A 13,277-nucleotide genomic window follows, 5' to 3' on the forward strand; every position below is an offset into this window, starting at 1 on the left:
GGTGGTGGATGGGGTGCCAATCAAGCAGGCTGCTTTGTCCTGGATGGTGTTGATCTTGAGTGTTGTTGGAGCTGCACTCATCCAGGCAAGTGCAGAGTATTCCATCACACTCCTGAATTGTGCCTTGTAGATGGTGGAAAGGCTTTGGGGAGTCAGGAGGTGAGTCACTCGCCGCAGAATACCCAGCCTCTGACCTGCTCTTGTAGCCACAGTATTTATATGGCTGGTCCAGTTAAGTTTCTGGTCAATGATGACTCCCAGGATGTTGATGGTGGGGGATTCGGCGATGGTAATACCGTTGAATGTCAAGGGGAGGTGGTTAGACTCTCTCTTGTTGGAGATGGTTATTGCCTGACACTTGTCTGGCGCGAATGTTACTTGCCACTTATGAGCCCAAGCCTGGATGTTGTCCAGGTCTTGCTGCATGCGGGCTCGGACTGCTTCATTATTTGAGGGGTTGCGAATGGAACTGAACACTGTGCAATCATCAGCGAACATCCCCATTTCTGACCTTATGATGGAGGGAAGGTCATTGATGAAGCAGATGAAGATGGTTGGGCCTAGGACACTGCCCTGAGGAACTCCTGCAGCAATGTCCTGGGGCTGAGATGATTGGCGTCCAACAACCACTACCATCTTCCTTTGTGCTAGGTATGACTCCAGCCACTGGAGAGTTTTCCCCCTGATTCCCGTTGACTTCAATTTTACTAGGGCTCCTTGGTGCCACACTCAGTCAAATGCTGCCTTGATGTCAAGGGCAGTCACTCTCACCTCACCTCTGGAATTCAGCTCTTTTGTCCATGTTTGGACCAAGGCTGTAATGAGGTCTGGAGCCGAGTGGTCCTGGCGGAACCCTATCTGAGCATCGGTGAGCAGGTTATTGGTGAGTAAGTGCCACTTGATAGCACTGTCGACGACACCTTCCATCACTTTGCTGATGATTGAGAGTAGACTGATGGGGCGGTAATTGGCCGGATTGGATTTATCCTGCTTTTTGTGGACCGGACATACCTGGGCAATTTTCCACATTGTCGGGTAGATGCCAATGTTGTAGCTGTACTGGAACAGCTTGGCTAGAGGCACAGCTAGTTCTGGAGCACAAGCCTTCAGCACTACAGCCGGGATGTTGTCGGGGCCCATAACCTTTGCTGTATCCAGTGCACTCAGCCGTTTCTTGATATCACGTGGAGTGAATCGAATTGGCTGAAGACTGGCTTCTGTGATGGTGGGGATATCGGAAGGAGGCTGAGATGGATCATCCACTCGGCACTTCTGGCTGAAGATAGTTGCAAACGCTTCAGCCTTGTCTTTTGCACTCACGTGCTGGACTCCGCCATCATTGAGGATGGGGATGTTTGCAGACCCTCCTCCTCCCGTTAGTTGTTTAATTGTCCACCACCATTCACGACTGGATGTGGCAGGACTGCAGAGCTTTGATCTGATCCGTTGGTTGTGGAATCACTTAGCTCTGTCTATAGCATGTTGCTTCCGCTGTTTAGCATGCATGTAGTCCTGAGTTGTAGCTTCACCAGGTTGGCACCTCATTTTCAGATATGCCTGGTGCTGCTCCTGGCATGCTCTTCTACACTCCTCATTGAAACAGGGTTGATCCCCTGGCTTGTTGGTAATGGTAGAGTGAGGAATATGCCGGGCCATGAGGTTACAGATTGTGCTGGAATACAATTCTGCTGATGCCCCACAGTGCATCATGGATGCCCAGTTTTGAGCTGCTAGATCTGTTCTGAATCTATCCCATTTAGCATGGTGGTAGTGGCACACAACACGTTGGACGGTGTCCTCAGTGCGAAGGCGGGACTTCGTCTTCACGAGGACTGTGCGGTGGTCACTCCTACCAATACTGTCATGGACAGATGCATTTGCGACAGGTAGATTGGTGAGGACGAGGTCAAGTAAGTTTTTCCCTCGTGTTGGTTTGCTCACCACCTGCCACAGGCCCAGTCTGGCAGCTATGTCCTTCAGGACTCAGCCAGCTCGATCAGTAGTGGTGCTACCGAGCCACTCTTGGTGATGGACATTGAAGTCCCCTACCCAGAGTACATTCTGTGCCCTTGCTACCCTCAGTGCTTCCTCCAAGTGGTGTTCAACATGGAGGAGGACTGATTCATCAGCTGAGGGAGGGCGGTTGGTGGTAATCAGCAGGAGGTTTCCTTGCCCATGTTTGACCTGATGCCATGAGATCCAGAGTCAATGTTGGGGACTCCCAGGGCCACTCCCTCCTGACTGTATATCACTGTACCGCCACCTCTGGTCAGTCTGTCCTGCCGGTGGGACAGGACATACCCAGAGATGGTGATGGAAGAGTCTGGGACGTTGGCTGAAAGGTATGATTCTATGAGTATGGCTATGTCAGGCTGTTGCTTGACTAGTCTGTGGGACAGCTCTCCCAATTTTGGCACAAGTCCCCAGATGTTAGTGAGGAGGACTGTGCAGGGTCGACTCGGCTTGGTTTGCCTTTGTCATGTCCGGTGCCTCGTGGTCCGTCCGGTTTTATTCTTACTATGACTTTTTTTAATTGAGACTTTATAACTGAGTGGCTTGCTGGGCCATTTCAGAGGGCGATTATGAATCAACCACATTGCTGTGGGTCTGGAGTCACAAAAGGTCAAACCGGGTAAGGACGGCAGGTTTCCTTCCCTGAAGGGGATTAGTGAACCAGATGGGTTTTTACAACAATCCGGTAGTTTCATGGCCACCATTACTGATACTAGTATTTTAATTCTAGATTTTATTTAATTAATTGAATTTAAATTCCCCAGCTGTTGTGGCGGGATTTGAACTCATAACTCTGGATTATTAGTCCAGGTCGACTGGATTACTAGTCCAGTAACATAACCACTGTGCTACCGTTCCCCTATTCTCACTTTGTGATCTCTTTATGAGAATCGTTCAATTGTGACTCCCTGGCCTCACGAGCAGCCAGGTGAGCCGCTTCTCTGCCAGTCGGTTCCTCCTCCTCCTCCCGCTCCACCTCAATGTTGATGGCAGATGTGGATGCTGGATGAGGGCATGGGGCCTCATCAACCGGTACCCCTCTCTGTTGTACTATGTTGTGCAGGACACAACAGATGGGTCAGATAATTTGACCCACTCTCGCTGGTGCGTATTGATGCGTTCCTCCAGACCGATCCAGACACCGAAATCACATCTTCAGCAGTCCTGTCGCATGTTCAATGACAGACCTGGTGGCAATGTGACTGTCGTTGTATTGATGCTGTTGCTCACTGATGGGTTTCCTCAAAGGTGTCATGTGCAGGGGATATCCCTTGTCTCCGAGGAGCCAGCCATTAAGGTAGTTTGGTGCATGAACGAGGTCCAGGATGTTGGATTCCCTCAGAATGAATGATTCATGGCAGCTGCCAGGGAATCTGGCACACATGTGAAGAAATCTTTTTCGGTGGTTGCAAATGAGCTGCACATTGATGGAGTGATATCCCTTTCTGTTGATGACCAGTCCTGGCTCGTGTGGAGGTGCTCGGATTGCTATATGGGTGCAATCGATTGCACGGTGTACCCATAGGAAGCCAGCCACAGAGTGGAAACCCACTGCCCTCTCCGCTGGCTGAGGTCGTCCTTGGGGAAGTTGACGTAGTGGGACGCCCTGCAAAACAAACCATCGGTGACCTGTCTTATGCGCTTATGTGCAGACGACTGAAAGACCCCGGCGATGTCACCAGTGGCAACCTGGAGGGATCCGGAGGCGAAGAAGTTGAGGGCAGTGGTCACTTTAACTGTGACAGGTAATGAAATGTCGCCAGGCCCAGCCGGGAGCAGCTCGGCATGAAGGAGGCTGCAGATGGTCTGCGACCACCTGGCGACTCACTCTCAGCCTTCGTATGCACTGCTCCTCAGTGAGGTCCAGGAAGCTCAGCCTCGGTCTGTAAACCCTCTGACAAGCGTAGTGCCTCCTGCAATGTCGGTCCTTCTGTTGTTGTCCTATCTGCTCTTGTGCAGGTGCCTGTGGCGCAGCACTGTGTTGTGGGGCTGCAAGTGGTGGAAGTGCACGCCGTGCCTGGAGAGGATGGTGATGTTCCTCCTCCTCGGATATACTGATGGTGTCAGTTTGAGGGGGTCCAAAAATAGGTAAATATGTGTAAACAGAACAATTCTGAGTGTGAACCAAGAATTTTCAGTCCAAACACAAAGATCTCCCAGCCAAAAGTTTGTCTGAGAGAACTTAGTGCCCTGCTGCAATAACTCACCTTTTATCCCCATCTGTCAAACAGGGATTTGAATGTCCCAATGGCTGCCAGCTGCAACCCGCCTAGTTTCTCACAGCGTGCTTCACACAGCACGGGAAACACGTTGAGGCAGCGTTGACATCGCTTGCCAGCATGATTAATTAAAATAAGGCAGATTTCAATACTTTAAGTACTTCAATTGTTGGTTTAAATATCCAGCTTTAATTGCCGGTGGGACTTCCGGGTTCGGGAACGGCGCACGCACCCAGATGGGTCTGGGTCGTTCACGTTTTTCGGCGGGTTGGAGCCGGGATTCATTTCCGCTCCAGAAATGCCTGATTTTGTTTGCCCCGTGCCCCCAACCCACCCGGACTTCAAAGTTAAAATCATGCCCCAAATCTTGCTACAACCTCCTGACTCAGAGTCAAAGAGTGCTACCAACTGAGCCAAACTGACACAATAGTTGTCATTATTCTAATGTTTGTCAAAGCTTTAATTTCTTTGCATTAAGGTAACACAACTAAAAGCCAAGCCTGACAAAAATATTGCAACCCTGTACTACAAGTGATAAATCTTTAATACAATACCAGGTTTACCACTAGTAACTGAAGTGACCCTGATACATCTCCCTATGGATTTTCAATTAGTGAAGAACCGAGGTCATTTACATTTACACCTTGGTTCTTCGGAATCCAGTCACACAAGTACATAGGACAGAAAATACTAATATTGAATTATCATCAGTATTGCATGGAATCCCCAGTTCCAGCAAGCAATGCAAACTCTATTATCATTCCCATATCAGCATGAACCAGACAGTCAGGCCTGAGGCACCGTAACAACTTGAAGCCTGCTGACAGACAGTTGAGACTCTGTACAAGCATGAACTGGACAGTGCAAGAGCTGAGTCTCGCAGGAACCAAACTAACTGAGATCTGTTTCTGTACAAGTTTGTATTTAAGTGTTGATGGAAAGAATTTTAAAATAATTAATCATCATTTCTAAATTATGTACTATTGCCTTGGACAACATAACTCTATTTTAAGAAAGAACTTGAATTTATATAGTGGTTTATCCTGTTCTTAGGATGCCTCAAAGCGCATCGCAATCAATCAATTATTTTTTGAAGTTAAGTAACTGTTGTTACATAGACAAACACGACGACCAATCACAGACACCCATCCACACACCCCCTCCCCCCCATCGACTTCCACTGGCATCCACATCACTGAGTCTCCCACCATCAACATTGTGAGGGTCACCGTTGACCAGGAGCTTAACTGGACCAACCATATCAACACCATGGGTACGAAAGCAAGGTAGAGTCTGAGTACTCTGCAATGAGTGGCTTATCTCTTGACCCCTCAAAGCCTCTCCACCATCTCGAAGGCTCAAGTCAGGAGTGTGATAAAATACTCACCATTCACCTGAAAGGGTGAAGCTACAATAATACTCAAAAAACTTGACACTATTCAGGACAAAGCAGTCCACTTGATCAGCACTCTGCCACTGACCATAATATCCACCCCGTCCACCACCTGTGTACTATGGCTGCCCTGCGACCTCTACCATTGAGAAGGATAAAAGCAGCAATGCTGTGGGAAGACCAGCACCTCCAAATTCTGCACCCCCCCCACCCCCCAAGTAATACACCATCCTGACTTGGATATATATCACCTTTCCTTCATCATCACTAAGTCAAAATTCTGCAATTCCCTACCTATCACCATTGTGAGAACATCATCACTACATGGACTGCAGCAATTCTTGGAAAAAGGCCAACACGCCCTTCTCAAGACAACTTGGGATGGGCTATAAATGCAGCCTTGCCAGTGTCGCCTACATCCCAAGAATAAGATTAAAAAATACCACAGTCCTACAAATAGTAAATTAAATTAATGACTGGTTAATCTGTTATTTTTAGTAGTGTTTGTTTGAAGGAGGAATGTTTGCCTGTACACTGCGAAACCTCCCCACTTTTCTTCAAATAGTGCCGTGAGACATTTTACATCCATTCAAACAGTTAGAGGCAGGGCCTTGGTTTAATGCATCATCCAATTGGCGGTACCTCCAACAATACAGCACTTCCTTAGAACTGCAATGAAGTGTCATTTTAGATTGTGTGCTCAGGTGGGGCTTGAACCTAAGGCACTACCAGCTGAGCCAAGACGACATTCATTTTAGTCAACAACTAATAATCTTTCAATATATTATGTTACAAGATTACTGATTTTGTCTCTTTGTTTGTTGCAGAAGTAACTGTGTTAATGTCTTGGTAACTACAACGCAACTCGTACCAGCACTTGCCAAAGTCCTATTGTATAGCTTAGGTGGTGTTTTCCCTATTGAAAATATTTACAGTGCAACCAAAATAGGTAAGAATCCAAAAGAAAATATTTGCAGCATTATAATCACTGAAACTATATTTGAGATTGCAGGACGTCACAGAGAATAAGGCCACAGCTTTTAATTAACACAACCAACTTTTACTTGTTAATCTCCAAGCAATTATGCCTTATCAATTCCATAGTTCAATAAATCATTTTGTAAAGACCATCTAATGTTTAGGTTTAATTTTATTCTGAATTTGCGTCAAAAGGATTAGCTGAAATCAACTGTGAGTTAATATATGGGCCGTTAAAATCTGTGGGCCCACTCCTCCAGCGAAAGAGCAGTGGTGGGTGCCAGTGATCTCTGCAAAGTATCTGGAGTCAGGGGGATGTCATCTCACTTAAATAGCAACGGCTGATGCCCAGGCTGCTATGGACACATCTTGGGCACCCACCAGAGGGCGGGGAGGGGGGCGTGAAGGGGGGTGGGGGGTGGGAGTGGGGTGGCAGGAAATATGTCACTGGCCACCCACTTTTTTGGCTGCCAATGCCACCAGCCATTTGACACCTCCAATCGGCCCCCTTTATAAGGTGGCCAACAAAATTACTGCTGTCATGATTTTCACCACTATCCTGCCACGATTTTTAGAAGCATCCATTCTAGGATCCAGGCCTGGACCTACCAGGTTCATTCCAGATTCCAGGTCACTCAATGTTAGAGATGCTAGGGCTTAGGAAATTCCCGGTGTGGGAATTCCCTCCACCCCCAACCCCACTCCCTCCAATGTCAGGGGCCACGTTTGGGACAGACGGAGGACCTGATGAAAACTCGAGGCCTGGGCTTGACATATGCAGGTCCCGGACGATTTTCCACAACCACCACTGCACCCACTGGTCGTGTGCCACTGGGCCTGCAGATTTTCGTGGCCTTATATTTTGGGTCAATAATAAAATGGAATGTTCATAATTAGAAAACTGGGTTTAATCAGAAAATAACTTTGAACGGAATGAATAGTTTCAATAAATGATGAGCATTTGCAATGGTCTTCCAAAATTGTAATTCTAAAAGCAGTTGACTTGCATCATTAGCTGCCTCCACAGCCCCTCCCATGGATTTTTGTCTGTACATGACGCAGGCAATTGAAGGTGTATCCTCCTTCCATGCTATCTGTCGGAATGGAGAGAAGATAAAGTGATCCTTGCACCAAACTGGGAAAGCTAGTGTCACACCAGAAGTAAATGCAGTATGCTTGATGTTAATGTTCCTGCAGGGATTTATGAGGTTGAACCCTAATTTTTTAATTCATCTTTTGGGAAATGATTACCTAGTTTAGCCATCAAATCAGAAGGCTTTAATTGTGTAACACATTAACATGGCTTGTCAGATATGATTTACTATATTTGGAGAAGACACAGAATGCTTATTTAAAATGTTTTTAGAAAGGGCTTGTTTTAAAACATAAATATTTGTTTTGTTGCATCAATTGCTGTTAATTTTTGGGTATTTGCTTAAACAGCCGATGAAATCATCAAAGGAACCGGCTTGAAGGAATTACTGACTATATGAGAGAGCTGATTAATACTTGTTCAGCTACTGAGTGTATGAGAGAGCTGATTAATGTTAGTACCGATCTGACTATGAGGAACTGTTTAACATTAATACATATCCTGACTGTTTGAGGAGCTGTTTAACATTAGCAAGATCATGACTGTATGAGGGACTATTTGCCATTAGTATAGATACTGACTAGGCGAAAGTTTATTTAACATTAGTACACACACTAACTGTATAAAGGAACTATAATTAACATTAATTGTACAAGGAATTGATGTAATATTAGTAAGTAGTTACCTATATGGAATACTTTAAGGGCATAACATCGAGTATGCAGGATAATTACATACCAAAGATTAGTAAGTAAAGATTTAAGAAACGTGGCCTTAAAAGGATCGATAAGACAATAATTAAGAGAAATCAAACTTTACAAAGCCTGAAACAACAATAACTTGTGGTCAAAATTGTACCTCGTTGCACCCATTTTACAAGTGTAAAAGGGCATTATATGGGTGCAATGAGGCCCAATTTTGGGGATCAAAGTCCTGAGTCCCAAGGACACCTGAAAACAACCCAACCCAACAGAAAGGTGAGGGAAACCACTAAAAATATAGAAACCTCCAAAAAAGTACTTAAAGGGCAAAGTGGGAACTCAAAATGAGAATAGTTGTGGAAGCCAAATGAAACCGTAAGAAATTCTTCCAGTATTATAACAGCAAGAGGGTTATAATAGAGATCCCATAATGGTGTAAACAAGGCTGAAAATAAGGATATAGTTTAATAAAGATGAAGGGAGAGGAGGCCGCTATAAGACCCTCTCCCTTCAATGGGGAGTCTCACCACCACTTTCCGAGGCATACCATCATCTTCCCATTGGTGGACCTAGGACACAGCAGTATATGGGGCAGTATGAAGTCAGTAGAAAAGAAAATAGTGCACGGTGTAAAATGGGCTGCTGATCCACTATTGCCCATTTTGCACTACCACCGAAGGCCAATTTCACCTCCTGTGTGTCAATGTTAAGTGAAAACAGGATCAAGTTTCGCTGTCATGCTCTCGTCGTGGAGTAGCCTGCTGCCAATTGCTGTCTGAGTCCACACATGAGAATGACCACTTGGGTGAAGAACTAAAGGGTTTATAGTGCCTGTGCCCCAGCACGAGTCAGTGCCTTCAGGAAAGGAGAGAAAAGCGAGGAAAATTGCTTTTTGAACACTGAGAACCCCAGCCTTTCAAATTGCCAGTCCACATATAGTTAACGACTGGGTGCAACATCCATTAAGGGGGAAAAAGTAGGACTTCAGATAGAGTCTGTTGATCCAATAGTGGAGTGACGAAATAGGCGGCATACTGAGTTAGAACATTATTATTGGATTGAGGAAGAAGAAACATAAAGCTGCCCATTCAAGGGAATGTGGTACATTGCAGTGCTATATTCTCACTTGTCATTCTCAATATTTTCGCCCATAGATAAATTGAGCTTGTTCCCCAACAACTGATTTTAAGAGAAATTATATACAGTATAGAAAAACAGTTTAATTATTATTGAAAGGCTGAGCCATGCATTGTTTTTCAGGCAAAGAAAGCTGTTTTCAGCGTATAGTGTCCAAATTTGGCACTAAAGTTACTTATGTTGTCATTGGAGATGCCCGAGATGAAGAGCATGCCGCTACTCAGGTAAATTCACCCTGAACTCTTCCTCATTTATCTTCCAGGCAAAGAAAGTTGCTTTGAACGAATTATGCAAAGGTTTGGCAGAAAAGTAGTATATGTTGTTATTGGGGATGGTGTAGAAGAAGAACAGGCAGCAAAAAAGGTAACAAGTCTGCTAAATATTGTTGGTGCACCATTAAGATTTATTACTCTGGGCTTTGCTTTGTTTGAATTCATGTGATGTTGGAAAAGATTTTTCCAAGTGTGCCTTAATGTATTAGCTTCTAGAGCATGATGAGATAGCACTCTGAACAAGTCGCTTTGTGAACTAGATTAATGATATTAACCTCATTAGATAATGGATTTTGTCTTCATTTTAAGGTGGTGGTTAATTCTTTTGCTTGCATGACTTCTTAAGAATTGGTGTGCGTCCCTTATAAGGGCTTATATGGATCAAAGCAGATTTCTGCATGCATTAAGTACTGATTGTGAATGTGCCTTCCCTCAAGGATCACATCATTAGAAAATCTATTCAATGACATTATAAGATGCTGATATCAAATACCCCAAAAGTCGTCATTTGCATTGAAACATTTTACTTGCCTAAATAACACCATTAGAATAACATAATAATTTAAAATGCAACATTAGTTGAATCTTGTATTCAACAATCCACAGGGCCATCTGGCAGAAGAGATCTTTCTAAGGAATAAGAATAGAAAATCTATTTTACATGCAAGTTAAAGTTGACTGATAATTTGAAGATGAATGGATTAGAATTTACAGGGCCCAGTTGCCAGTCCATTCACTGTTTTTGTGTTGTAGATGGTGCCAAATGAGTTCCAAGGCAGTTATAGATGGAAGGTTCAGAGAGCTTGATAAAGCATGAGGCCATGCTCACCTCATTTGAATTAGCAGTCATTATAATAAAGGAAAATACAAGTTTCAAGCGACAAAGCATGTATCAAAGTCTGGCTACGTACTTTTCTGTCAATTTTCGATTCATGGCAATGTTCTGCAATGAAAACGCTGGGTAGAAATTGGACCTTGTTGCACCTGTTTTACAGGAGTAAAACGGGCACAATGAGGCCCAATTTCGGCGACCAACCAACCCGAAATTGGGTCAAGCCATTTTCCAGCTGTCCTCGGCAGCCTCTTAAAGCAGGCGTTAGGCTACATTACACATGTAAATAAGTAGCCTAATTCCTGTTTAACCGCACCCCCCCCCGCACACCCCGGCAGAAATTGCTTTGGGACGAGCAGAACAGAAGCCAGCCCTGCTCGACTCAAGATTCTTCAGCAGCCACCATCAAAAGGTACGTTTTTTTTTTAACTTTTAAAAATCATCCCTGTTGAGCCAGGAGACAATTGTAAACAATTTTACAACACCAAGTTATTTTATTTTAAATTCACAGCAATTTTATTTTAAATTCACAAGCTTTCGGAGGCTTCCTCCTTCGTCAGGTGAACGATGTGAAAATGACATGAGCCAGGAGAAGCAGAAGTGCTCCCCCGACTCCACAGTATCCCGATTGGCCTCCGCCGTTACCCCACTCCACTCCACCCTCCGCTCCCTGGGACTTGCCTTCGGGCGTCTGCCGGTGAGGCGTGTGACTCAAAATTCTTCATCTTCAAATGAGCGAGCTGACTGTGGAGCTCGCCCAAATATCATTGATCTGCCGGGGTGTGCGGGGGGGGGGGGGGCGGTTAAACAGGAATTAGGCTACTTATTTACATGTGTAATGTAGCCTAACGCCTGCTTTAAGAGGCTGCCGAGGACAGCTGGAAAATGGCTTGACCCAATTTCGGGTTGGTTGGTCGCCGAAATTGGGCCTCATTGTGCCCGTTTTACTCCTGTAAAACAGGTGCAACAAGGTCCAATTTCTACCCAGCGTTTTCATTGCAGAACATTGCCATGAATCGAAAATTGACAGAAAAGTACGTAGCCAGACTTTGATACATGCTTTGTCGCTTGAAACTTGTATTTTCCTTTATTATAATGACTGCTAATTCAAATGAGGTGAGCATGGCCTGAGGCCCAAAGTGGGGTCGGCTCAGGGCCTCCCAGTTGGGTCACACACTGCCTGCACAACTTAGATTCTGAGCCCGAAAACGGTCCCAGACGAATTTGTGCCTCTCTATCTCCCTAATATAGCTAGAATCTTATTTTGTGCTCAGTCAACTTGCAAGCAATGCATTTACAGCAGGAGATCAGGGAACCCGTGTAGAATTCTACCCTAATGTTTTTGAGGGGAAAGAGCTGTTGGCTGGTTTCTGGTGGCTGAACAACAAGTTTGAAGAAAACTTGTGCTAGTCCTGGCAGTTAATGATGTCACATTCATGAAACATGGACAATACGATGACCGATTATTCCCTGCACCTTTGGAATGAATTGCACAATTACTTTAAAAATAGAATGGAATGTTGATTTTAAAAATTTGCACTCCTGCTGCCAGTCATTTGAACAGTGGTCGGTGAAGGGAAATGGAATAACTATGGGGAGGAAGAGAACTGTGGTATAATCAGATTATACATTTCTTGACGTTAAGGTCCTGATGTCAGTGCCAAAGAATTCCAAACTCATGACGTGCCCATGTCTAAAGTTTGTCTTGGATGTGCTTTGTACCATAAGGAAATGAGAATCATTTTAATTTTTGGCCATAGTGATTCATTGTTTCAGTGGTGACCAATCATCTTCCTGTTGGTTGAAGAACATACAACAACAAAAACAAAATGCTTTAATAGGGGAGTGTAGCAGGTGTAGCTGGTAAAGTACTAGCTGCTGTTATTGCATTCCTGCCTCTGAAGATCTGGGATAGAGGCATCAGCCCCATTGAATTTAATTTCTCAAGCTAGTTCAAAGTGTAAACAGCAGAACAGGCTCAAATTCCACACTTAGAAGTAAATCTCATGTTACTAGGAATAAACCCATATTCAGTCACATTGGCTGATTAATAGAAACTGGGCTGCATATAGTGACACCATTATTCTCTGCCAGAATGGAGATGATTGGGTAATTCCCCTGTCAATCGCGCCTGGAGACCACACTGCTGTAAGTGACTGGGATTGATTTAACGCACATAATTTGTATGTAACTATCCTCCACTCACTGCACTTTGCTGGAGAAATCGCCCTGCTTTTATCGGGAGACATTGCTGTAGTTTCGGTCATGAGTTCTGTTTGCTGTAATTCATAGAGACTCTTTTTAAATAGACTCTGTAGACTGTTTGCTGCAGTGCACTATTTAAACAGACTCTGTTTGCTGAGTAAATAAACTTTGTTTGCCCATAAAATAGACTGTTTGCTGTGAGTCCTGCCGTAAGTCCTGCCCCGCATCCAACTCATTGGCTAACACAGTGGTGTCAATAGACACTCTGTAGAAAACTGTTATGACAATAGAAATTCACAAACTTTATAGATACAAGTAAATTGGGTTCATCTTCACAAGTTTTTTTTTGTTCTTGGGAAGATCACATTTATTGCCTCTCCATAGATGTTGTAGTGATTATTTTTAAAACTGGGTGGCTTCCGAGGCCACTTCAG

The 13,277-nt window shown here is 44.5% G+C and overlaps 1 protein-coding gene across 22 annotated transcripts in view; it reads left to right on the forward strand.

The window, feature by feature from the left end:
- eya4 (EYA transcriptional coactivator and phosphatase 4) overlaps positions 1–13,277 on the forward strand; it is a 356,347-nt gene that overhangs the window by 330,495 nt on the left and 12,575 nt on the right. For 17 of the 22 annotated variants that reach the window (XM_067984860.1, XM_067984863.1, XM_067984862.1 and 14 more), the window contains 2 exons: positions 6,453–6,574; positions 9,797–9,897. In XM_067984860.1, coding sequence (XP_067840961.1) covers positions 6,453–6,574; positions 9,797–9,897 — 223 coding nt within the window. Of the gene's footprint in view, positions 1–6,452; positions 6,575–9,657; positions 9,759–9,796; positions 9,898–13,277 lie in introns of all 22 variants that reach the window. The other 5 variants (XM_067984861.1, XM_067984880.1, XM_067984879.1 and 2 more) reach the window with 1 other exon arrangement.

This window comes from Heptranchias perlo, chromosome 5 (genome assembly GCF_035084215.1).
Source record: "Heptranchias perlo isolate sHepPer1 chromosome 5, sHepPer1.hap1, whole genome shotgun sequence".
Classification (NCBI taxonomy): domain Eukaryota; kingdom Metazoa; phylum Chordata; class Chondrichthyes; order Hexanchiformes; family Hexanchidae; genus Heptranchias; species Heptranchias perlo.